Source organism: Pecten maximus, chromosome 19, assembly GCF_902652985.1.
Source record: "Pecten maximus chromosome 19, xPecMax1.1, whole genome shotgun sequence".
NCBI lineage: Eukaryota > Metazoa > Mollusca > Bivalvia > Pectinida > Pectinidae > Pecten > Pecten maximus.
In genome coordinates this window covers 25593779-25621447 of record NC_047033.1, presented here as the reverse complement: position 1 = coordinate 25621447, position 27669 = coordinate 25593779, and the positions used below count along the sequence as shown (strand labels likewise).

At 38.0% G+C, this 27669-nt stretch overlaps 3 protein-coding genes and 2 long non-coding RNA genes across 12 annotated transcripts in view; 3 read left to right on the top strand and 2 right to left on the bottom strand.

The window, feature by feature from the left end:
• The window catches only part of LOC117317762 (poly [ADP-ribose] polymerase tankyrase-1-like), a 28689-nt gene extending 21803 nt beyond the window's left edge, over window positions 1-6886 (top strand). For 3 of the 7 annotated variants that reach the window (XM_033872683.1, XM_033872685.1, XM_033872684.1), the window contains 4 exons: window positions 1503-1544; window positions 2796-2900; window positions 3712-3828; window positions 5532-6886. In XM_033872683.1, coding sequence (XP_033728574.1) covers window positions 1503-1544; window positions 2796-2900; window positions 3712-3828; window positions 5532-5753 — 486 coding nt within the window. In that variant the 3' untranslated portion in view covers window positions 5754-6886. Of the gene's footprint in view, window positions 1-1502; window positions 1545-2795; window positions 2901-3315; window positions 3432-3711; window positions 3838-5531 lie in introns of those variants that run through there. The other 4 variants (XM_033872686.1, XM_033872689.1, XM_033872687.1 and 1 more) reach the window with 3 other exon arrangements.
• A 1709-nt stretch (window positions 6887-8595) lies between these two features.
• On the bottom strand, window positions 8596-17784 carry LOC117317285. The gene is made up of 2 exons (XR_004530159.1): window positions 17313-17784; window positions 8596-17273 (listed from the first exon to the last, which is right to left on the bottom strand). It is a non-coding gene; the product is annotated as an uncharacterized LOC117317285 (long non-coding RNA).
• Window positions 17785-17803: 19 nt separating this feature from the next.
• On the top strand, window positions 17804-22987 carry LOC117317492. Its single transcript, XM_033872303.1, has 3 exons — window positions 17804-17987; window positions 18461-22787; window positions 22951-22987. Exons 2-3 carry the CDS (start codon window positions 19021-19023, stop codon window positions 22985-22987), a joined length of 3804 nt encoding a protein of 1267 aa, XP_033728194.1. The 5' UTR covers window positions 17804-17987; window positions 18461-19020.
• A 2-nt stretch (window positions 22988-22989) lies between these two features.
• On the top strand, window positions 22990-24736 carry LOC117317284. The gene is made up of 2 exons (XR_004530158.1): window positions 22990-23817; window positions 24291-24736. It is a non-coding gene; the product is annotated as an uncharacterized LOC117317284 (long non-coding RNA).
• An 83-nt stretch (window positions 24737-24819) lies between these two features.
• Window positions 24820-27669, bottom strand: part of LOC117317283 (krev interaction trapped protein 1-like) — a 39619-nt gene continuing 36769 nt past the window's right edge. The window contains exons 17-18 of one of the 2 annotated variants that reach the window (XR_004530157.1): window positions 24983-25840; window positions 24891-24905 (exon numbers count right to left, since the gene is read on the bottom strand). Coding sequence is in view for 1 of the 2 variants with exons in the window: in XM_033872030.1 (XP_033727921.1) it covers window positions 25619-25840 (222 nt within the window). In the remaining variant the exon portion in view is untranslated. Of the gene's footprint in view, window positions 25841-27669 lie in introns of both variants that reach the window. The other variant, XM_033872030.1, reaches the window with a different exon arrangement.

The following is a 27669-nucleotide window of genomic DNA, read 5'->3' as shown; positions in this document are numbered from 1 at the left end:
TATACATTGTATATAAATATATATAGTTAAGTTTGAATGAAAAAATGTATACATTTTTTTGAAATATAGACCAAAACTTATTGTAAACTTATGTATACTGGTACCTATATATATTTGCTGTGAGACCATTATACAATTATCAAATAATTCATAATTAGGAGTTAAAAGTTTGCCTGTATAAGCACCAGCCCTCCTCTAATATACTCTAACATGATATTTAGGCACCATACCCCCTTAACTGGTGACAGTGTTTTCGACTTCATCCCCTCTACGTTTACAAGTACAGTCGAATCTGTCCGAGCGACCCTCTCTATTAGGTGACTCTTAAACAGTTAAAATTTGAACAAATAATTGTACAAAATGAAATAAAATTTGGTATACAGTCATTGGGATATAGTCAATTGAAACTCTAAAAATGTTCTAATGTTAAATTGATATGCTTTGCTATATATGCTAAAAGAATTACAAAAAATATGATGATTAAAAAAATGAAAAAAAATTCCTTCACTACTCATTTGCTGAAATGAACAGTTTTATATAATATAGTAACACAAATGACGAAGGAAGACAACTTTTTGACTCGTGCCCTGACCGGGCCTCAAACTCACGATCTAGGGCACCAAATTGCCTAGCCAGAAATACCCGCAGCTTATACCGCTGCGCCACATCGGCGTTCTTAAAAAAGAACGTTTCAATGGCGCAGTGATGGGCGGCCCGAAACCTTGACATGATCAAACTTTCCTTGAGAGGTCTCTTAATACAGATTCGACTGTATATGTTTGTCTTATGTTATAAAACTCACAGAAATCAGTTTCTGTGGCCATAAGGTTAAACTATTTATCATAATGTACGTTACTTAAAAAATCCACGACACATTTTATAGGAACATCATGCCTGGGAGGAATGTAATGTTGTGTAGGACGTGGCATGTACTTTTTATCTTGTGCATGTATCAGTGGTTGTAACAGGTAGTTGACTGAAGTAAGCATGGATGTTTAAAATACAAAAGAACATTTACAGTACTATCGACTGGTAATGATTTAAACATTTTTGTTTCTTTGCTTTTTATCAAAAGGCTGAAGATTCTCATTTGTCTATCAAGTTTTAGGTTTTAACCCCATTTCTTTACACATTTAAGTTACATTTTATGCAGTGTTATCAGTTGCAAAATGTTATTTAATTCAAAAGTAAAACATCTTGAGTTTTCGAAATCAACAAAGAATAGTTCTTAATAATTAATTATGAGTAAAGTTGTTTTTAAGTTTTGTTTATTTTCTGTTAAAGTAATTAATACACCATGTACTTTCTTCAAATTGTATGTAAAAAAAACAACCCATCTCAAACAGCATATTGTGTTCTATTGCCCCTGGTGACAAATAATCATTGTTTACATTCCAAATCTAGAGAAGTACATCGCAACATGACAATCTAGATGTCCCTATGTGTTGCCAGTAAAACACTTTTTTCTCAGTATTTGTAATGTTTTTCTTTTCTGTTCTTAGGCAAAATATGGCATGGAACTAGAATTACTCTGTGTGGATAAGGTGAGTGTATTTGATAGATATATTGATCAGTTTCAACAGGCAAGTAAGAATTTTGATAAGTGTATTTCCTGTAATGAAGTTGGGGGCGGAGGGTGGGGTATATTGGAAATCATCCTGTTTGGATATCTGTTGTCCGCAAAACAGGTTTTCCGAAAAAAGGGCCATAACTCTTAGGTCATTTGACAATTCTCTTCAGCCTTGGTCAAATGGTACCTATATTTTGACATAGGTGTTTTCAAAACTACATTGTATTACCATAGCAACACAGTCCTGGCTTTTGATTGGTCAAAATTTAGATATTTAATCTCATAAACCTTTATTTAAATTCACTGAATATATTTCATCAAGGATTCTAGTGCTCCTGGTTATATAGAATTGTTTTAATCAGATTGAATAAGTCATATTTGACCAAGTTCAAGGTCATGCAGCCAAGTTTTTTTTTTTTTTGTCATTATGAAATCAGAATCCATTAAATGACATGGTCAAAGGTCAAGGTCATAGGGTCAAAGGTCAAGGCTGAAAATTTACATCTTCACTACAAACATTTCGATGACCTTATCAAGCAAAGTTGGTGAGAATTAAACTAGAAGTGAACTGACCAATAATCAAGGTCATCAGGTCAAAGGTCAAAGTGGATGCCTAATTGAATTTCTCTCTAAAAATCTAAAGAGGGTTGACATGACTACCCGTTGGCATATGGTATGAGTAATTTGATAATTCACTTCATCCAATCATGACAAGTTCAACCTTGGCCATCAATGGCATCTGAAGATAGAAATATTACCATATGTATGGAGACCCGTGATAGAAATATTACCATATGTATGGAGACCCCATTGGCATAAAGCTTGAAAATAAAGACAATGATATTATGTATGAAATGAACATCATTGCTACATCTATCATTGTACAGAGCTGTACATGTACTGTCATCTTGCCATAAAGTAGTTTATTTACTATTATTATTGTATAACTACTACTGCAGGGTTTACTCATGTGGTTTCAAGATGATTTTTGATAATTTAATGGGTTTTTTTAATATTTGATGAAGTTGCATTATTGATTAATTGTATTTGATTTTGTAGTGCATGACTATTGGGAAGTGTACTAATATTGGTACTTGTAATCATCGTTTGGTAATGTAATTATCATGTAACTGTGAAAGTCATATCTCTGTAAAGAAAAAGTCTCCTGAATTGAATTATGTATAACAAACTGTTTTGTTATTACCACAATCAATCTCACTTCCAGTATGAGGAGTTGTACAAACTGATCCGTGGAAAAAGAAAGGGATTGAGGGAATTCGCAGAAAGTGTCAAATACTTTCCATTCCCAATTTCAACATTTCCCAAAGTAGTAAGTCTGTTTTGTAATATAGAGTTGGCTATGAGGATTCCAGCTATTTCTCCAGATTATGCGGTCTCTGTACTCTGCTCCTACAACATCTGATGTTTTTAACTCACCTGGTCAAAAGGACCGTTTTAGCTATCTATAAGGCCACAGCGCACCATCCATCATCCTTTAACATTTCCTTTAAATCTCTACTAGTCCTGAACCCCTGAATTGATTTTGATGAAATTTGGCCTGGAACATTATTGTATACAATGAGGGTGCCCAATAGGGGAAATTGAGGTACATGTAAATTCTTCTCCCCAGCCTCCCATATGCTAAAAGCAGTGGGCTGTCCATAATTCAAAATCTGAATTGTGTTGGTGTATCTTTTACAGTTTGGCCCACTGATGCCTGGATTGTGTTGGTGTATCTGTTACAGCTTGGCCCACTGATATCTGAATTGTGTTGGTGTATCTTTTACAGCTTGGCCCACTGATGCCTGAATTGTGTTGGTGTATCTGTTACAGCTTGGCCCACTGATATCTGAATTGTGTTGGTGTATCTGTTACAGCTTGGCCCACTGATACCTGAATTGTGTTGGTGTATCTTTTACAGCTAGGCCCACTGATATCTGAATTGTGTTGGTGTATCTGTTACAGCTTGGCCCACTGATGCCGGGATTGTGTTGGTGTATCTGTTACAGCTTGGCCCACTGATGCCGGGATTGTGTTGGTGTATCTGTTACAGCTTGGCCCACTGATGCCTGAATTGTGTTGATGTATCTTTTACAGCTTGGCCCACTGATATCTGAATTGTGTTGATGTATCTTTTACAGCTTGGCCCACTGATGCCTGGATTCAGGGATCTCATCTTCCTGGCTATTGATTATAGAAAGGAGGATATCTGCCTCCGACTGGCCGATATTGGGGCCGACCTCTTCAGAAAGGAAAAGGTAAAATAACATCTTACAAATAAGTGTGTAAAAGTTCAAGGAGTAGTAGTGTGCAGCCAGTCGGGATCAAACCAGCGACCCTCGGCTTACTGGTCCGCCGCTCTACCGACTGAGCTAAAGGGAAATTCCCCCTAGCCAGAAGCTAGAAGGCGACCATACAACTATGTACAGTATTTACAATTAAAACCTGGCCTGCTACACTACTCTCTCCTTCAAACGTGTTCGCCCCGAACACACCAACCCAGGTTCTCTCTCCAAGGAAGCCTCTTGCTTTCACTTGGGAGTGGTCTGCGGCACCAATGTAAAAGTTCAAGGAGTAGTAGTGTGCAGCCAGCCGGGATCGAACCTGCGACCCTCGGCTTACTGGTCTGCCGCTCTACCGACTGAGCTAAAGGAAAATTCTCCCTAGCCGGAAGCTAGAAGGCGACAATACAACTATGTACAGTATTTACAATTAAAACCTGGCCTGTTACAAGTGTTACAAATATTCATAAAGGAAAATGATTAAATTATGGTAACTTTCATAGCGTTAGGGTTTTTAAAGAATCCAGGAAATGTGACATCATTTGGGGCAGTAGAGGTACTATAACAATAGAAACAGATCACTTGGTTATAATTCTAATAAAGTCAAAGAATATCTAATATGAATTATTCAACATATGGGGATTAAAATGTATTAGGTAAGAGAGACTTCAGTCATTCTTTGATGTTTGCTTGATTTACTTTTTCTACATGTCCCATCTTACTTCAGTCATTCTGTGATGTTTGCCTGATGTACTTTTTCTACATGTCCCATCTTACTTCAGTAATTCTGTGATGTTTGCCTGATGTACGTTTTCTACATGTCCCATCTTACTTCAGTCATTCTGTGATGTTTGCCTGATGTACTTTTTCTACATGTCCCATCTTACTTCAGTCATTCTGTGATGTTTGCCTGATGTACTTTTTCTACATGTCCCATCTTACTTCAGTCATTCTGTGATGTTTGCCTGATGTACGTTTTCTACATGTCCCATCTTACTTCAGTCATTCTGTGATGTTTGCCTGATGTACTTTTTCTACATGTCCCATCTTACTTCAGTCATTCTGTGATGTTTGCCTGATGTACTTTTTCTACATGTCCCATCTTACTTCAGTCATTCTGTGATGTTTGCCTGATGTACATTTTCTACATGTCCCATCTTACTTCAGTCATTCTGTGATGTTTGCCTGATGTACTTTTTCTACATGTCCCATCTTACTTCAGTCATTCTGTGATGTTTGCTTGATGTACGTTTTCTACATGTCCCATCTTACTTCAGTCATTCTGTGATGTTTGCCTGATGTACTTTTCTACATGTCCCGGCCATCTTACTTCAGTCATTCTGTGATGTTTGCCTGATGTACGTTTTCTACATGTCCAGTCTTATTTTTGTGAGATTTTCAGTTTTGTTTTAGGATGTGATCAAACTTACAAAATGTAGTACAGAAGCTATCTAAGATATTGAATATATATCACATGTGATGTAGGTATATGTTTGCAGTAACCAATAATGTTGATATTGCTTGACTTACTGAAGAAATCAAGAGAAAATTAATATCCTTCCTCACACATTTCCTCAAATCTTCTTTCCTTATCTGTATCTATATTTATATATGAAATCGTCCTTTTCAGTATACGTTATTTTGTTATCTATCTATATATATGAAAACGTCCTTTTCAGTATGCCGTGAAGAACGACGCGGGAGAGGAAGAGTCTGTTTACATGACGGCAGCTGAGAGAGCCTGCGATCTTGGCATGACCGACACAGCTACGGTATTGTCACGGAAACAAGAGTTCCGACGTAACCAGAAAAAGACACTTTTACCCAAACGAATTCATAGCCGTTTTCAGAAAGCCATAGCTCTGAAACCTGTTCTCTTTAGATCAATCTACCTTGGGTGACCAGAACTTTTCTAAAACATGTTTTATCGAAGATGTTTGAGTATTGGTGACAAAGACTGTTTGTTGTGTTGTTCACCTGAATGTTGTTTGTTATCACTTAGTAAATACAGTATACTGGGTAATTTAACTGTGATATTTATCCAGCAATAAGCCAAATTCCTATAGTAATAATTTAGCATTTGTGCATATTGCTATCTATGTCCCAGTGAAATATTATTTTGTTGTATTGTAATAATTAAGTCGCCTTCTAATTTGAGACATATCATATACATGTAGGTTGGTCATATCTGCTTGTAAAGGTATAAAGTTTTAATCATGTAATTGCCTCCGAACTCCAACAGAAGTAAGGGGAAACAACTCTTCATGAGATATCTGGATGGCTGTCTCTTAAACATTATTATTTATTAAATGGGAAGAAATATATTTCTATATTATGCAATTTTTTTGTCAAAACTTTGAAATGTATGTCCAATGAAGCTAATAAATTACAAACAGAACCTAGTCTAATTTCCAAGCCCTACTGTATTGCATTTTTTATGACATATATCCATGTAATGTTCCTTTTTGTGAAAAATAAAAAAAACCAGCATTATTGTCTCAGATACTGAGGCATTTTGGTTCAAATTTAGCGCAATACGTCCCTATTATACATGTACTTGAACATAGTATGATGTTAATTACCTTTTCTTACTTTACTCCCGACGAATTCTTACTGTGATATAAGCTTTTTCCTCAAGTGCCTCTCTTTACCTTTATTTTGACTAGATATTTTTAAAATGTGAGGAAACAGATACTGATTTACGGACTTTACTTTTACTACTGTCATAACCAGTCTATTGTTCGTTTCAATTAACTAGAGAGTAGATATATACATGTATGTTTGGAGGGAGATTTTTATTGTCAATAAACTAGATAGTAGATCTGTATGTTTGATGGGAGACACTGCTAGAGTACCTAATTGATATTAATACGTTTTTGAGAGGTCAGAAAGGCTGATCTGTCCATATACATACACATTGCTTTACATGAGAGTACCGGTATATCCCGATCCGAAGTTATTCATGCCATATATTTTTCTGCTTCACACATTGCCATGTTGAAGATTGTAGAAAATAAATATTTTTTCAAAATTGTGTTGTGTTTATTTCTATTGTGAATTTAGGTCTGACAACATTAGTTACCTAATATTGGTTGGTTTGGTTTATTTTGTTTAACATCCTTTTAACAGCCAGGGTCATTTAAGGACGTGCCAGGTTTTAGAGGTGGAGGACAGCCGGAGTACCCTGGAGAAAAACCATCAGCCTATACGGTCAGTACCTGGCAACTGCCCCGACTTAGGTTTCGAACTCGCAACCCAGAGGTGGAGGGCTAGTGATAAGGTATCTGGACACCATAGCCACTCGGCCACCGCGGCACCCTCAATATCAGGTGAAAGTATGACAGCAAATTTCAGTTAAAAGTCATCAGTAAAATGTTTTGATACATTGTAACTTTCTGTTTTGTAACAAGATTTTCAAGATTATTGCTATAGCCACCTTAAAAAGATGTCCCTAGTTCAGTTAGGATCATAAGTATGTTCCCATACAAAACTCGTTAGTGAAGCCGTCTCATTAAAACTTCATATTCAGACGAAGCGATCACACATTTTCAAAGATGGTGTCCATGGTGACGTTGGTCCGAAGATTGTTTTTGACCAGTTAGATGGTGTCTGTGGCTCCATTGGACCGAAGATTGTTTTTGACCATTTAGATGGTGTCCATGGCGACATTGGTCCGAAGATTGTTTTTGACCAGTTAGATGGTGTCTGTGGCGATATTGGACCGAAGATTGTTTTTGACCAGTTAGATGGTGTCCATGGCGACATTGGTCCGAAGATTGTTTTTGACCAGTTAGATGGTGTCTGTGGCTCCATTGGACCGAAGATTGTTTTTGACCAGTTAGATGGTCTCTGTGGCGATATTGGACCGAAGATTGCTTTTGACCAGTTAGATGGTGTCCATGGCGACATTGGTCCGAAGATTACTTTTGACCAGTTAGATGGTGTCCATGGCGACATTGGTCCGAAGATTGTTTTTGACCAGTTAGATGGTGTCCAGTGGCGATATTGGTCCGAAGATTGCTTTTGACCAGTTAGATGGTGTCCCTGGTGACATTGGTCCGAAGATTGTTTTTGACCAGTTTAGTGCTGTTCGTTTCTCACTGGGAGAAGTTCTGTATCTATACTTCAGTAGTGATAATTATATATCACACAAACAGACTGAATAAAGAAGCAGTATTATATAATACATGAACAATTTCACGTGTACACTGGAGTGTCCTATGTATTTGGTATAGTCTGACCAGAATGACCTGTCGTGTTGAACTTTGATTAGCATAATGATTACAACGAGTCTATAGTCATTTAGGGGAAATAGGTGCTTTGTATATATGATGTAACAAACCTTATCATCAGCTGCATCATTTGTATTTATACTGGTCTAAGATTTAGCGACAAATCTGTTGAATATGTGAACAATTGATCACATAGCTACTTGAATATGTGTAAACCATTCATCAAAAATAAATGATACAATCCCTGTGTTGTCAATATAAAATTGTATCAAAAACGAATGGTCCAAAACAGCACCCTGCTGGACACAGTAGTATTCCTAATCAATATGTTTTGTTAACACACCTGTGCACAAATGGAACTACCCACTATGGATAAATATTCCATGAAAAGGTCAACGCGACAGGTCATTCTGGTTTGACTATATAAATTGAAAATTATTACATGATTCATAAACAATTCTAAACCAAAAATCCCCACCAATTTATAAGGAAATCTAAGATAACTCCTGAGGTATATAAAAATAGTTTATTTTCATTTCAGCAGTTCTAATTCAACAACATTGAACAGATCAACAACTTTTAACAAATCACAACTTCATTTACCACTGGCATAACAAGCTCACTGGCAGCAGAGCCATCGCACAATGATTAACATTTCAGAAAACTTGCATAGTGAATTTATAGGCAATGAAAAATAAATAAATGGAAATCGAAATGATTCTTACAGAATAGAAATTTCAATGTAAATCAGATGTACCCTACATAAAAACACACATATCCAAAACCCAGTAAATTTGGTTTTTCTGTGAAAAGATGAAATCAAATACCAGCTAAAATTTGAAAGACATAAAATATTTCCAGCAGTCAATTGGCATTGTGTCCTACATAATTATGTAGCTACATTTTGTAGGCTTCTAATGATTGTAAAGGTCAAAGGGGTGTGTGGAATGCATAGTTAGAACTTTAAAGTGTCAGATTTGATATGACAGTAAGTCAAATAAATAAATAAAAGGTAAATATTAAAAAAAAAAAAAAAAAAAATCCAAGAATTTCCACATTAATTTCCATAACAACACTTCTAGACATTTAATTATTGCCAAAAGTAAAGATGTATATTTCTTAACTTAGATGACTATAGAAAAATTATCTGAAAGGCTCCTGAAAAAGTTAATTCACTCCAAAGTGCCTTTAAATTCCCCTCAAAAAATTGAAATAATTTTGAAATAAGCCAGTCACTAAAACCTCTCATTAACATGTGATATAAAATCTCCTTTTAATGACTGGGTATCAGAATGTGTACATGTGCCTCATAAAATTATAAGTCTTCCAGGTATTAATCTATAAGTCTTCTTGGTATTCACAGAGAAACTATTAAATCATGACGAACAGGAAACGATTGTGTGTAATAAGTGAGAAAATTGTAAGGAAATTTAAAAGATAACTTTTGTTTAAATCAACACTGAAATGATCAGTCAACTGTATAAAACACGTAGAAAATGTTTTAAAACATTGTTATTGTGCTGAAGATAAAATCAATCATACGAAAATAAAACCTAGTATCAAACATGACGTCACAAATAAATAGATGAAATGGGACATTTTATGGGAGACCCACAGAAGAATGTCAAATTTTACACTGTTAGTCTGTGGACTAGAAAATGAACACATTTGCTGTAGAAGTTATATCTGTACACTAAGCCATTTGGTATGAGGTTAGGTTGATATTGAGCTTGACAAGAATCTACATTTGCACAACCAAGAAGGAAAACAAAACATAGAATAAATATTTAAAATCAAAATAAATACAGGCATTTGTATAGTCGAAAACAGCCCAGTATATTGTCACCGTGACAATAAATAGAGACATTTGTATAGTCCAAAATACCCCAGTATATTGTCACCGTGACAATAAATAGACATTTGTATAGTCCAAATACCCCAGTATATTGTCACCGTGACAATAAATAGACATTTGTACAGTCTAAAACAGCCCAGTATATTGTCACCGTGACAATAAATAGAGACATTTGTATAGTCCAAAATACCCCAGTATATTGTCACCGTGACAATAAATAGACATTTGTATAGTCCAAATACCCCAGTATATTGTCACCGTGACAATAAATAGACATTTATATAGTCTAAAACATCCCAGTATATTGTCACCCTGACAATAAATAGACATTTGTATAGTCCAAACACCCCAGTATATTGTCACCCTGACAATAGATACAGACATTTGTATAGTCTAAAACAGCCCAGTATATTGTCACCGTGACAATAAATACAGACATTTGTATAGTCCAAATACCCCAGTATATTGTCACCCTGACAATAAATACAGACATTTGTATAGTCTAAAACAGCCCAGTATATTGTCACCGTGACAATAAATACAGACATTTGTATAGTCCAAAATACCCCAGTATATTGTCACCGTGACAATAAATAGACATTTGTATAGTCCAAAATACCCCAGTATATTGTCACCGTGACAATAAATACAGACATTTGTATAGTCCAAATACCCCAGTATATTGTCACCCTGACAATAGATACAGACATTTGTATAGTCTAAAACAGCCCAGTATATTGTCACCGTGACAATAAATACAGACATTTGTATAGTCCAAATACCCCAGTATATTGTCACCCTGACAATAAATACAGACATTTGTATAGTCCAAAATACCCCAGTATATTGTCACCGTGACAATAAATACAGACATTTGTATAGTCCAAAACATCCCAGTATATTGTCACCGTGACAATAAATAGACATTTGTATAGTCCAAAATACCCCAGTATATTGTCACCCTGACAATAAATACAGACATTTGTATAGTCCAAAACATCTCGGTATATTGTCACCCTGACAATAAATACAGACATTTGTATAGTCTAAAACAGCCCAGTATATTGTCACCCTGACAATAAATAGACATTTGTATAGTCTAAAATACCCCAGTATATTGTCACCCTGACAATAAATAGACATTTGTATAGTCTAAAATACCCCAGTATATTGTCACCCTGACAATAAATAGACATTTGTATAGTCTAAAATACCCCAGTATATTGTCACCCTGACAATAAATAGACATTTGTATAGTCTAAAATACCCCAGTATATTGTCACCCTGACAATAAATAGACATTTGTATAGTCTAAAATACCCCAGTATATTGTCACCCTGACAATAAATAGACATTTGTATAGTCTAAAACAGCCCAGTATATTGTCACCCTGACAATAAATACAGACATTTGTATAGTCCAAAATACCCCAGTATATTGTCACCCTGACAATAAATACAGACATTTGTATAGTCCAAAATACCCCAGTATATTGTCACCGTGACAATAAATACAGACATTTGTATAGTCCAAAATACCCCAGTATATTGTCACCGTGACAATAAATACAGACATTTGTATAGTCCAAAATACCCCAGTATATTGTCACCGTGACAATAAATACAGACATTTGTATAGTCCAAAATACCCCAGTATATTGTCACCCTGACAATAAATACAGACATTTGTATAGTCCAAAACATCTCGGTATATTGTCCATGTGACAATAAATACAGACATTTGTATAGTCCAAAATACCCCAGTATATTGTCACCCTGACAATAAATAGAGACATTTGTATAGTCCAAAACAGCCCAGTATATTGTCACCCTGACAATAAATAGACATTTGTACAGTCCAAAACAGCCCAGTATATTGTCACCCTGACAATAAATAGACATTTGTACAGTCCAAAACAGCCCAGTATATTGTCACCCTGACAATAAATACAGACATTTGTATAGTCCAAAATACCCCAGTATATTGTCACCGTGACAATAAATAGAGACATTTGTATAGTCCAAAATACCCCAGTATATTGTCACCCTGACAATAAATAGAGACATTTGTATAGTCCAAAATACCCCAGTATATTGTCACCCTGACAATAAATACAGACATTTGTATAGTCCAAAATACCCCAGTATATTGTCACCCTGACAATAAATAGAGACATTTGTATAGTCCAAAACATCCCAGTATATTGTCACCGTGACAATAAATACAGACATTTGTATAGTCTAAAACATCTCGGTATATTGTCACCGTGACAATAAATACAGACATTTGTATAGTCCAAACAGCCCAGTATATTGTCACCCTGACAATAAATACAGACATTTGTATAGTCTAAAACAGCCCAGTATATTGTCACCCTGACAATAAATAGAGACATTTGTATAGTCTAAAACAGCCCAGTATATTGTCACCCTGACAATAAATAGACATTTGTATAGTCTAAAATACCCAGTATATTGTCACCGTGACAATAAATACAGACATTTGTATAGTCTAAAATACCCCAGTATATTGTCACCGTGACAATAAATACAGACATTTGTATAGTCCAAAACATCTCGGTATATTGTCACCCTGACAATAAATAGACATTTGTATAGTCCAAAACATCTCAGTATATTGTCACCCTGACAATAAATAGACATTTGTATAGTCCAAAACATCCCAGTATATTGTCACCCTGACAATAAATAGACATTTGTATAGTCCAAAACATCTCAGTATATTGTCACCCTGACAATAAATACAGACATTTGTATAGTCCAAAACACCCCAGTATATTGTCACCCTGACAATAAATACAGACATTTGTATAGTCTAAAACAGCCCAGTATATTGTCACCCTGACAATAAATACAAACATTTGTATAGTCCAAAACAGCCCAGTATATTGTCACCCTGACAATAAATACAAACATTTGTATAGTCCAAAACAGCCCAGTATATTGTCACCCTGACAATAAATACAGACATTTATATAGTCTAAAACAGCCCAGTATATTGTCACCCTGACAATAAATACAGACATTTGTATAGTCTAAAACAGCCCAGTATATTGTCACCCTGACAATAAATACAAACATTTGTATAGTCCAAAACAGCCCAGTATATTGTCACCCTGACAATAAATACAAACATTTGTATAGTCCAAAACAGCCCAGTATATTGTCACCCTGACAATAAATACAGACATTTATATAGTCTAAAACAGCCCAGTATATTGTCACCCTGACAATAAATACAAACATTTGTATAGTCTAAAACAGCCCAGTATATTGTCACCGTGACAATAAATAGACATTTGTATAGTCTAAAACAGCCCAGTATATTGTCACCGTGACAATAAATAGACATTTGTATAGTCTAAAACAGCCCAGTATATTGTCACCGTGACAATAAATAGACATTTGTATAGTCCAAAATACCCCAGTATATTGTCACCCTGACAATAAATAGACATTTGTATAGTCCAAAACATCTCGGTATATTGTCACCGTGACAATAAATACAGACATTTGTATAGTCTAAAACAGCCCAGTATATTGTCACCCTGACAATAAATACAGACATTTGTATAGTCTAAAACAGCCCAGTATATTGTCACCCTGACAATAAATACAAACATTTGTATAGTCCAAAATACCCCAGTATATTGTCACCCTGACAATAAATACAGACATTTGTATAGTCCAAATACCCCAGTATATTGTCACCCTGACAATAAATACAGACATTTGTATAGTCTAAAACAGCCCAGTATATTGTCACCCTGACAATAAATACAGACATTTGTATAGTCCAAAATACCCCAGTATATTGTCACCCTGACAATAAATACAGGCATTTGTATAGTCCAAAATACCCCAGTATATTGTCACCCTGACAATAAATACAGGCATTTGTATAGTCCAAAATACCCCAGTATATTGTCACCCTGACAATAAATACAGACATTTGTATAGTCTAAAACAGCCCAGTATATTGTCACCCTGACAATAAATACAGGCATTTGTATAGTCCAAAACACCCCAGTATATTGTCACCCTGACAATAAATACAGACATTTGTATAGTCTAAAATACCCCAGTATATTGTCACCCTGACAATAAATACAGACATTTGTATAGTCCAAAACAGCCCAGTATATTGTCACCCTGACAATAAATACAAACATTTGTATAGTCCAAAACAGCCCAGTATATTGTCACCCTGACAATAAATACAGACATTTGTATAGTCCAAAACAGCCCAGTATATTGTCACCCTGACAATAAATAGACATTTGTATAGTCTAAAATACCCCAGTATATTGTCACCGTGACAATAAATAGACATTTGTATAGTCCAAAACAGCCCAGTATATTGTCACCCTGACAATAAATACAGACATTTGTATAGTCTAAAACATCTCGGTATATTGTCACCCTGACAATAAATAGACATTTGTATAGTCTAAAACAGCCCAGTATATTGTCACCCTGACAATAAATAGACATTTGTATAGTCCAAAACATCCCAGTATATTGTCACCCTGACAATAAATAGACATTTGTATAGTCCAAAACAGCCCAGTATATTGTCACCCTGACAATAAATAGACATTTGTATAGTCCAAAACATCTCGGTATATTGTCACCGTGACAATAAATAGACATTTGTATAGTCCAAAATACCCCAGTTTATTGTCACCCTGACAATAAATAGACATTTGTATAGTCCAAAACACCCCAGTTTATTGTCACCCTGACAATAAATAGACATTTGTATAGTCCCCAGTATATTGTCACCCTGACAATAAATACAGACATTTGTATAGTCCAAAACATCTCGGTATATTGTCACCCTGACAATAAATACAAACATTTGTATAGTCCAAAATACCCCAGTATATTGTCACCGTGACAATAAATAGACATTTGTATAGTCCAAAACAGCCCAGTATATTGTCACCCTGACAATAAATACAGACATTTGTATAGTCCAAAACATCTCGGTATATTGTCACCCTGACAATAAATACAGACATTTGTATAGTCCAAAATACCCCAGTATATTGTCACCGTGACAATAAATAGACATTTGTATAGTCCAAAACAGCCCAGTATATTGTCACCCTGACAATAAATACAGACATTTGTATAGTCCAAAATACCCCAGTATATTGTCACCGTGACAATAAATAGACATTTGTATAGTCCAAAACAGCCCAGTATATTGTCACCCTGACAATAAATAGACATTTGTATAGTCCAAAACACCCCAGTTTATTGTCACCCCGACAATAAATAGACATTTGTATAGTCCAAAATACCCCAGTATATTGTCACCGTGACAATAAATACAGACATTTGTATAGTCTAAAACAGCCCAGTATATTGTCACCCTGACAATAAATAGACATTTGTAGTCCAAAACAGCCCAGTATATTGTCACCCTGACAATAAATAGAGACATTTGTATAGTCCAAAATACCCCAGTATATTGTCACCGTGACAATAAATACAGACATTTGTATAGTCTAAAACAGCCCAGTATATTGTCACCCTGACAATAAATAGACATTTGTAGTCCAAAACAGCCCAGTATATTGTCACCCTGACAATAAATAGAGACATTTGTATAGTCCAAAATACCCCAGTATATTGTCACCGTGACAATAAATACAGACATTTGTATAGTCCAAAACATCTCGGTATATTGTCACCCGTGACAATAATACAGACATTTGTATAGTCCAAAATACCCCAGTATATTGTCACCCTGACAATAAATACAGACATTTGTACAGTCTAAAACAGCCCAGTATATTGTCACCATGACAAGCTATAAGTATATATAAATAATGGGCCAATGATGTCATTTAAACAACATGGTTGGATGACATGAAAAATTGGTGAATATCATAAGCATGAAAATGTACGGATTTTTATGTGATGAAAAAAGACCATGGCCCATTTATTCAAAGGGTGATTATGCTAATCACAGTTTGATAACAATTTAAAAATCCAGATAAAATCATTTCTGGTAAAACTTTCTTGACAAAATTTAATGGAACTCTTAGCACTTGTCAGTCTCTCCCTACTTGTCTATTTTAGGAATATACCTACACAGGTTTTAAAGTGAAGGAGAAGTGAGATTTTAACTAATCAAGTGATTAAGCTAATCACGTTTTGAACAACTGGGCCCATGTAGGTAAACACACGATTCATTCTTTCTTTGAATGAAAGAATCATTATGGTAAATCATAATACATACTTAGTCTACAGTAGGTGATATAGGTAATGACTACCAACTTCTCTACAGTACATAATGGAGTCCTGAAGATGACCGATGGTCAGCAAAACTGACAATATGTACGTTACCAACATATTTGGGACATTAGCAGCAAAGAAACCTATGACATTAAAATGTGAGATGTGCGTTACAGTAATATCACAGTTGAAGCAAGTAAACAGCATTTGTCCCCAAACACACAAGATATATGTCAAACATGCGTCCCCAAACACCGAGATATATATCAATTATGCGTCCCCGAACACACAAGATGTATGTCAAACATGTGGTAACAGTACACCAGGTAGAAGTGTGTGGAGGTTAGATTCACTATGGTCTGTGCTGTTTGGTATTGATCACAGGGACTTGGTTCCTAACCCAGATTACATATGTATCATAATACAGTACAAATATACAGTCTAATGGGAATCTGTGACAAGACCCTGTGGTACTAAAACTAGATGATGTTTAGGTGAAAACCCTTGCTTCCACTTTGACAGGAGAAACAAGAGGATGTTTAAATATGTGAAACATGAATACCCTTGCTTCCAATTTGACAGAAATGGAGCTAAACTCAAAATTAAACCAAACTCAAAGTTAAAAAAATCTATTTCAACTGCACAGCAATAAAATCAGCATCATTATGGTAAAGATTAAATAGCAAACTCTGAATAAATTCTAACAGAATTTGTGGACAGACAAACAGATGGAAGTATATGCCTCAGACGACTTCCTAGTGGGGCATACCAGTAATACCCTGCCCCACCAAGTGGGTATAATCTTAAAAAAAACCCACAGGTTTCGACATTGACACACCTGATCTGGACATTGACACACCTGATCTGGACATTGACACACCTGATCTGGACATTGACACACCTGATCTGGACATTGACACACCTGATCTGGACATTGACACATCTGATCTGGACATTGACACCTGATCTGGACATTGACACACCTGATCTGGACATTGACACACCTGATCTGGACATTAACACACCTGATCTAGACATTGACACCTGATCTGGACATTGACACACCTGATCTGACATTGACACACATGATCTGGATATTGACACCTGATCTGGACATTGACACCTGATCAAGACATTGACACACCTGATCTGGACATTGACACACCTGATCTGGACATTGACACACCTGATCTGGACATTGACACACCTGATCTGGACATTGACACCTGATCTGACATTGACACACCTGATCTGGACATTGACACCTGATCTGACATTGACACACCTGATCTGGACATTAACACACCTGATCTGACATTGACACCTGATCTGACATTGACACACATGATCTGGATATTGACACCTGATCTGGACATTGACACCTGATCAAGACATTGACACACCTGATCTGGACATTGACACCTGATCTAGACATTGACACACCTGATCTTGACACTGAAGAAACCTGATCAAGATATTGACACATTGACACGTGATCTGGACATTGACACCTGATCTGAAATTGACACACCTGATCTTGACACTGAAGAAACCTGATCAAGATATTGACACATTGACACGTTGTTACATATCATGGTACTTTACTTTGTTTGTATTTCGCGCTCAAAGACTTGTACGTGAACCGGATGTGTGACCGGATATAGGAAAAAGGACATTCCAGAACGTGCGGTGTAAACACGTCAACATGCAGATGTAGCGGCACAACACCGCGGCTACTTACTCATTTATTGGACATAAATACGCAAACTACAGCTTGCGGTGAGTACCGTACATACATACCCAATTGTATATATTGCTTATAACTGTTGTTGACATGCTGTGTAGATAAACAGCAAGGTATTATAGTTGTCTATTTATAGATACCCACCCGGTATGTTGCACGGGTGTATACAGGTGTGCTTAGCGTATTGTATATTTATTAAAAGGGTATTATACGACATGTACAGTTATATAGATGATATTTTAGAGATATACCAAGCATATACCATTATATACATATTAGTTAATGTCTACATAGTCTGAATTACGGGTGGTCATTGTTATATGCACACGTGTAACGTGAGTGCATGTCAGTGTAGTAAATATTAAGGCGTCGTGTGTCATACTTTCAGTAATTTAGGGTGTAGTCATTTTATTGCATATATGTATTATATCAGTCAATATAACGGTTGTTAATAGGTTAGGTTAGTTGGGCCATAATTATTTAGTAGTATATTTGTATTATATTTTAGTTTAACCCATTGGTGAGGATAGACCATAATGTGGTGTGGATGATCCTGGAAGGATCATGGTCAGAACAGAGTCCTGACAGGGACATATGCCAGACTGATGTGTGGTGGAGCGAGGTGGCCTGGGTACTGTGGTTGCGACTCACAGCCAGAACCTTGATAGACAGCCATGAGTGGTATTCTTTTCTGGCAATATAACAATTGTTCGTGATGAGGCTTGATGGTGCCGTCTTGTGGAGAGAACTGGGTTCTTGTTGACACTCCATGGTGGAAATCTGCCCACCAGTGTAGACTATTTAGGTGACCTCATAGACAGTGATGGAAATCTGCCCATTCCTTGAGTGAACCATTTATTTGTGATATATGTTCTTATTAAATGTGTGAAAGTGAGTGTGGATGTGCAGTTGTTCATAGTGTATATTGTAATTAAATGTTGTAAATAATGTTAATACAGTGTGTTGTGTTTCTATCTCTGCACCAGATTGGACAATATGCTCATCCCGTTACAATTTTGGTGGCAGCGGTGGGATAGTGTGATTGTTTAATTCCGTGAAGGGTTTGTAATGCACACATTTGTTTACATTGTTGGTTGTATATTTTTCATAATTATTGTAACAAATATGTCTGCCTTTAGAGACCTGATATCATTAGGTAAGGAAATGGGTTTGTCAGGTTTACCGCTCGTTGAGTTTGTACGCGGGGAACAAGACAGAGAACGCGATGAACGTCAACTTCAACGTGAATCGACTAAACAAGAGGAAGATAGACGACGGCACGAGCGTGAACTCCAATCAGAGAAGGAAAAGATAGTTCTCCAACGAGAACTCGAGAAGGAGCGTGAAGAAAGGGCCGTAGAGGAACATCGTAGGAGAATTGAAATTCTCACTTTAGAAGGGAAGTTTAACACTAAGTCTGAGGGAGACAGTCATATTTCATCGATGCGTGGTCCTAAGCTTACTCCGTTTGATGAAGATAAGGACAACATGGACTCTTATCTACAACGGTATGAACGGTACGCGACAACGCAACGTTGGGACAAATCGCTTCATTGGGCTACTAACCTCAGTGTTCTTCTCAAGGGACGCGCCTTGGACGTGTTTTCGCGTTTACCGAGGGAACAATCGTTAGACTACGATATACTCAAAGCGGCGCTCCTCAAGCGATTTGATATGACTGAGGACGGTTTTAGGAAACGGTTCAGGACAGGTAGGCCAGAGTCTGGAGAGACATTTACACAGTTTGCAGTAAGACTGGAGAGTTATTTTGTTAGATGGCTTGAGATGGGTCATACTGATAAGAGCTTTGATGCACTTAAAGACTTGATGGTTAGGGATCAGTTTCTACAGGCTTGTGGTAACGAACTGACGCTTTTCTTAAAAGAGCGTATCCCTTCGTCGATTCAGGAAATGTCGAGATTGGCCGACCAATATGCCGAGGCCAGAGGTAACCCTACTAACTTAGTTCGTCCTAAGATTGGGAAAAGTTCATCGCAAGGAAATCCAAAGCGCGATCATTCGGATACTGCGAAAGAAACATCTAGTGCTAACTCAAGGGACAGTGTGAGGCAGTGCTACGTGTGCAAAAGTACTGAACATCTCGCGAACAAGTGTCCGAAAAAGGGGTCTAAGAATCGCGTGATGTCTGTTACGGGTAAACCAACCAAGAATGTATCTGTAGGTAGGAAACAGAGGAGGAAGGAGATCAAGCAGGAGGTTTCTGTTGATGTGGAGGTAGATGACGGGGAAAGTCGTTTACAAGATGGGACTCACATGAATGTATCTTGTAACGTCCCGGCTCCGACACCTTGTAAGATGCCAGTTGTGGAAGGCGTAGTTGGGAGTCAACGAGTTTCCGTCCTGAGAGACACTGGTTGTTCAGGTGTGGTGGTTAAAAGAAGTCTCGTGACTGAGGATCAGATGACTGGCGAGGTTCGTGCATGCACTCTTGCAGATGGCAGTTCTTTGAAAGTACCTACTGCCACAGTAGTTGTGGATACACCATATTATGTTGGACCTGTAGTTGCCTGGTGCATGGAAACCCCAGTCTACGACCTTATCCTTGGTAACATAGACGGTGCTAGAGCCCCAGATGAACCAGATTCAAGTTGGAATCAGAGGATGGCTGATATAGCAGTTGTTGAGACCAGAGCTCAGAGGACACTTAACGAACGACCTTATCGTACCCTCAAGGTACCAGCGGCTTTGAAGGAGGTTCAACCATCTGATATAGAAACAGCTCAACAGGAAGATGATAGTCTTGTCAAGATTAGAGACATGGTTTCACGTGATGAGGTAAAGGAAAGACGTGATGGTGGAAAATCGAGATTCTTCAAGCATCGCGGTCTGATATACAGAGAGTACCAAAGCCCAGCAGTAGCAAACGGGAGAACGTTTAAGCAACTCGTAGTTCCTACAAAGTATCGCGAGAATGTACTTCGCTTGGCTCATGAGTCAATGATGTCGGGTCATCTAGGAGCAAAACGGACTAGCGACCGAATCATGATGGAGTTCTTCTGGCCAGGGGTTAACGCCGACGTAACCAGGTTTTGTCGGTCTTGCGACGTCTGCCAGAGGACGTTCCCGAAAGGACGCGTATCGAAAGTTCCTCTAGGAACGATGCCCCTTATCGACATACCGTTTCAACGTGTCGCCATTGACATCATAGGACCTCTTCAACCAGCCACTGATCGCGGTAATAGATACATCTTAACCATTGTTGATTATGCGACGCGATATCCAGAGGCTATAGCTCTGAGGGGAATAGAGACTGAGCGAGTGGCTGAAGCGTTGGTTGATGTGTACAGTAGAGTGGGCATTCCGCGGGAAGTATTGACCGACCAGGGTAGCCAATTCACATCGGAACTTATGCGTGAAGTGAGTCGTCTTTTATCCATTCGACAGTTAACAACAACTCCGTATCACCCAATGTGCAACGGCCTTGTAGAACGTTTCAATGGTACCCTGAAACAGATGCTCAAAAGAATGTGTTCAGAAAGACCCAAAGACTGGGATAAGTACCTCAATGCTTTACTATTTTCCTACCGAGAGGTACCGCAAGAAAGTCTTGGATTTTCGCCTTTTGAACTGTTGTTTGGTAGAACTGTGCGCGGGCCGATGATGATTTTGCGCGAGCTTTGGACCAAGGACGTTCCTGATACCGATGTCAAGACTACATACCAGTATGTCGTCGATTTGAAAGAGAGACTTGAGGAAACTTGTAAACTAGCGCAAGAGCAGTTGAAATCTGCTAAGTCCCGACAGGCCAAGTATTACAACCGGAAGGCAAAGGATGTGATCATGGAACCAGGACAGAAGGTACTAATTCTTTTACCTACCAAACGCAACAAATTACTGATGCAATGGAGAGGGCCCTACACCATTGAGGAGAGAAGGGGAACAATGGATTATAGGGTGAATGTCGACGGGAAGGTCAAGACCTTACATGCGAACTTACTTCGTCGTTATGTGGAACGCGTGAACACGCAATCGTCAGCCGTGGTAACAGAACCTGGTGTTCTATCTGTAGTGTGCGCGTCAATCGTCACAGATGACACGGGAAGCGACAACGAGGATGTCTCTGAAAGACAGTTAGAGACGACACCCAGTCCAATCAGAAAGGAATCAGTTGATGATGTGAAGGTTTCTGATCAGCTAGATCAGACACAACGACGTCAGATAAGAGACATTCTTAGTAACTACTCTGATGTACTAACTGATGTTCCGGGGAAAACAACATTAGTCGAGCATGAAATCAGGCTTACCACTGACGATCCAGTTAGAGTGAAAGGTCGAGTTCTTCCTTTCCATATGAAAGAAACCATTCGCAGGGAGATGGATCAGATGTTAACTATGGGGGTAATCGAACCTTCGGAATCTCCATATGCGGCTCCAGTAGTCATCGTCAAAAAGAAGGATGGATCGAATCGCTTCTGCATCGATTATCGTCAAATCAACAGAGTCACCGTATTCGATGCTGAACCTATGCCTAATGCCGATGACATCTTTTCACGATTGGCTGGTCATAGGTATTTTTCGCGTTTGGATCTGAGCAAGGGGTATTGGCAGGTGCCAATGGCGAAGACATCCAAGCCAAAGACAGCCTTCACTACACCAGTTGGATTGTTCCAATTCACTGTGATGCCTTTCGGCTTGGTAAATGCCCCTGCAACTTTCTGTCGCCTGATGAGAAAGCTTCTCTATGGAATGTCAAATATAGAGAGTTTCATTGACGATATCCTCATATATACACAAACTTGGGAGCACCACGAGCAAATTCTTCGCGAACTGTTCGACCGTCTACGGAAATCTGGCATCACTGCAAAGCCGTCAAAGTGTGCACTTGGATATCAAAGCCTGGGTTGTCTGGGTCACGTGGTCGGAGACCAGCGGTTGTTACCGAATCCAGACAAGGTTAAGGCGATTCTCGAAGCACCACGACCAGAAACCAAATCACAAGTTCGATCATTCATTGGGTTATCTGGATTCTATCGCAAGTTCATCGCAAACGTTGCTGCTATCTCGGTTCCGTTAACAGACCTTACAAAGAAAGGCCAACCCAACAAGGTGATCTGGAAAGAGCCCCAAGAAGAAGCCTTCACGACTTTGAAAAAGATGCTGTCTTCAAGCCCAATCCTTAAGCTTGCTGATCTCGAAGCCGATTTCACTCTTAGAACAGACGCTTCGGATACGGGAATCGGTGCCGTCCTTCTACAGGAGGAATCTGGTGTCCTACTTCCTGTTGCGTATGCAAGCAGAAAGCTAAAGGGAGCAGAGAAAGCTTATTCTGTTGTCGAGAAGGAATGCTTGGCGGTCATCTGGGGAATTTCAAAATTCGAGCGATATCTTTACGGACGCGAATTCATCATCGAAACTGACCACCAGCCGTTGGTTTATTTGAATAAACTGAAAGGAACTAACTCACGGCTGATGCGGTGGGCATTGCTTATGCAGCCATATAGGTTTCGGATACGCGCTATTCGCGGGAAGGACAATGTTGGTGCAGACTGTCTCAGTCGTTTGTAAGAAACCTAAGATTTCGCATGTGTGCTCAAGTGACATATGTAATTTCGTCAAGCGTGGACAAAGACTCTAGCCATCAAACTGACTATGCTATGTATGTGTTGAAATGAAATTCTCAAAATGTCATTCTTCTAGTGGGGGCGTGTGTTACATATCATGGTACTTTACTTTGTTTGTATTTCGCGCTCAAAGACTTGTACGTGAACCGGATGTGTGACCGGATATAGGAAAAAGGACATTCCAGAACGTGCGGTGTAAACACGTCAACATGCAGATGTAGCGGCACAACACCGCGGCTACTTACTCATTTATTGGACATAAATACGCAAACTACAGCTTGCGGTGAGTACCGTACATACAAACCCAATTGTATATATTGCTTATAACTGTTGTTGACATGCTGTGTAGATAAACAGCAAGGTATTATAGTTGTCTATTTATAGATACCCACCCGGTATGTTGCACGGGTGTATACAGGTGTGCTTAGCGTATTGTATATTTATTAAAAGGGTATTATACGACATGTACAGTTATATAGATGATATTTTAGAGATATACCAAGCATATACCATTATATACATATTAGTTAATGTCTACATAGTCTGAATTACGGGTGGTCATTGTTATATGCACACGTGTAACGTGAGTGCATGTCAGTGTAGTAAATATTAAGGCGTCGTGTGTCATACTTTCAGTAATTTAGGGTGTAGTCATTTTATTGCATATATGTATTATATCAGTCAATATAACGGTTGTTAATAGGTTAGGTTAGTTGGGCCATAATTATTTAGTAGTATATTTGTATTATATTTTAGTTTAACCCATTGGTGAGGATAGACCATAATGTGGTGTGGATGATCCTGGAAGGATCATGGTCAGAACAGAGTCCTGACAGGGACATATGCCAGACTGATGTGTGGTGGAGCGAGGTGGCCTGGGTACTGTGGTTGCGACTCACAGCCAGAACCTTGATAGACAGCCATGAGTGGTATTCTTTTCTGGCAATATAACAATTGTTCGTGATGAGGCTTGATGGTGCCGTCTTGTGGAGAGAACTGGGTTCTTGTTGACACTCCATGGTGGAAATCTGCCCACCAGTGTAGACTATTTAGGTGACCTCATAGACAGTGATGGAAATCTGCCCATTCCTTGAGTGAACCATTTATTTGTGATATATGTTCTTATTAAATGTGTGAAAGTGAGTGTGGATGTGCAGTTGTTCATAGTGTATATTGTAATTAAATGTTGTAAATAATGTTAATACAGTGTGTTGTGTTTCTATCTCTGCACCAGATTGGACAATATGCTCATCCCGTTACACACGTGATCTGGACATTGACACCTGATCTGAAATTGACACACCTGATCTTGACACTGAAGAAACCTGATCAAGATATTGACACATTGACACGTGATCTGGACATTGACACCTGATCTGAAATTGACACACATGATCTGGATATTGACACCTGATCTGGACATTGACACACCTGATCTGGATATTGACACCTGATCTGGACATTGACACCTGATCAAGACATTGACACACCTGATCTGGACATTGACACACCTGATCTGGACATTGACACACCTGATCTGGACATTGACACACCTGATCTGGACATTGACACACCTGATCTGGACATTGACACACCTGATCTGGACATTGACACACCTGATCTGGACATTGACACACCTGATCTGGATATTGACACCTGATCTGGACATTGACACACCTGATCTGGACATTGACACACCTGATCAAGACATTGACACACCTGATCAAGACATTGACACCTGATCTGGACATTGACACCTGATCAAGACATTGACACACCTGATCTGGACATTAACACACACCGGATCAAGACTTTGACACACCTGTTCAAGACAACACACCTGAGCATCCTTAGTTTAGCCTGTCCATACACCTGAGGTTAAGATCAATTCTTGCGTGACGATCATAGATATCCATAATCCGAAGATTTTTATCGGCCCTTTAAAAATCTTCTTCCATCTGTAGTTAGATATCACAGCCTTGATTCACAGAAAACATGGTTGGGCCTCTGCCACTAAGAAAAACGGCAATTTCAATTCCCAGGTATTTGCATTGTTGATGAAATGTCGGTCAGTGTGTAGATGTTCAGCTGTAGACCAGGTTTACAGATCTATCTTTAAAGGCGTGCATTTGTTTGAGCTTCTCCATCAGGTTATGTATCAAACCTGCCTGTTTTGTCCGTAGCTTCACTTCACGACTCAGATTTTTGTCCACATTAGATTCCAATCTAACAACTATGATTTCCAACGAGTTTCCATCCTCATGTTTCCATTTTATCTCGGAATATTTAAAGCTGTGCAGCATTACCTAAATCGTAAAAAGGAAAAAGAAGTTAATAAATCTAGCTTGTGTACTAGACTATTTTAGAATTAATATGTTGTTAATATATAAGTCATCTCATTATGGAGGAAATACATTATGTATCTCCCAACATTAATTTTTCAATATTATACAACAATCGACATTTGTCCTCAAAAACATATGAAACATATATTACTAAAATGTCGTCCAGGAAGAGACATGTAGCAACACTATGAGGAATGTTCTTCAGGTTGTTAAGTATGAATTTTTATAGCCTTTGGCATATATCATCAGTATAGGATTCAAGTGTGACATTTCCGTGATACAGTCGGTCATCTTCACCAGACAAAAGACCAGGTTAATGTATGTAAACTGAGGTATTAGGTGTACAAGATTTTAATCAAATCAACAGGTGTTTTCAAAACAGTGTACAAGTCGATTCAGCTACTATCAGATATGTTGATTTGGCTATGCTTTATTTATAACATGTTCATAGATATGCAAAATCTATGGGCCCCCTCATCCCTATTTAGAACTGGCCCACTGCAGCATGTCCAGATGGCTACTCTCACCTGCCGCTTAAATATATTGTTCTTTCTGCCAATCACTTGGATTTTCTCAGTCAAGGACATTATTTTGTTGCGCAGTATGATTTATAATTGCCGATCTACTGACCATAGACTCTGGTTGTTTCCGTTTGACATAATAATAATTGTTAATTTCCTGGCTTTTTTGGTTTCTACATCATCTGTCTGATAAAAGTGAGAGTGTAGTCTGGAATCATCAAGCCTAAACCCAATACTTGTCATGAAGTATATTCATAGCTCCACACGATGGTAATACCTGCCTTTCTATGAGTTCAGCTCCGTAAAATTAATGAATCAGAATTTTTTTTTCTTTAAATATATATTTTTAATGTAAATAACGTAAACAATCGTATAGCGCCCTTATCAGTATATTTCTGTTTTAATTGAAAAAAAATAATTCTAAATCACATTGCCCCATTTTGGGTCTAAGCTTCTTACACTGGGAGACACGAATGTACTAGTTTTTTCATATTTTCTACTAATTCTGAAATTTTCACCAATTTTACCATAAAAGATCTAATTTAACCCAACCCAGTCCATTTTTTCAGCAACGTATCTAATTATGAATTTTCATGGCTAATTTTCGACGGTCAAAGCTAGTTCTGTGAATCATATCCAATTTAACATGACCACCGTCTAATTCTATCGAGCTATCTAGAAATCATGAACTTTACACTATTTATTTCATGACTATCTAAAAGTTTCCCCGACAGTCTAGAAATGTCCGACAGGGTCTATTTTTTTCTCCACTGACGCTAATTCTGCTCCTCGAATCTAGTATTGACGGAGCAATCCAGTTTTCGTGAAAATCGCCTAATATTAAACATCATGACGAATATTGCGAGATTCGCCTCGGGCGGTTCTGTCGCGCGGCAATACCAGCACTGCCAGCCGTAGACTACTTTACCTGGACAGCAGCCATCCGTGACCATCGAGTCCCGCGGCTAGCCTCGACTTGGGAGCGCTCAGCCGTGAAGCGGTCCTACCATAACCACCTATACTTACGATGTCGGTACTGACTCAAATGATACAGACGATTCGTTCTTCCACAATTAACAATATTATCGGAAATAAATACACTACATTTAACTAAATTTCATACGTCTAATTTAAAAATTCGTATAATGACAGGAAGGTGGTATAATATATATATAAAGGAGATTTTTGCAATGAAAGTATTGGAGACGAGTTCCATCATCTATTTATGTTAAAGTGTACCCTGAACGAAAAACGATAATCAAATGTGTT

Coding starts and splice junctions, on each gene's coding strand:
- LOC117317492 (XM_033872303.1), top strand. CDS start 19,021: ATGCACACATTTGTTTACATTGTTGGTTGTATATTTTTCATAATTATT. Junction 22,788..22,950: donor ATCACTGCAAAGCCGTCAAA/GTGTGCACTTGG, acceptor TTCTATCGCAAG/TTCATCGCAAACGTTGCTGC.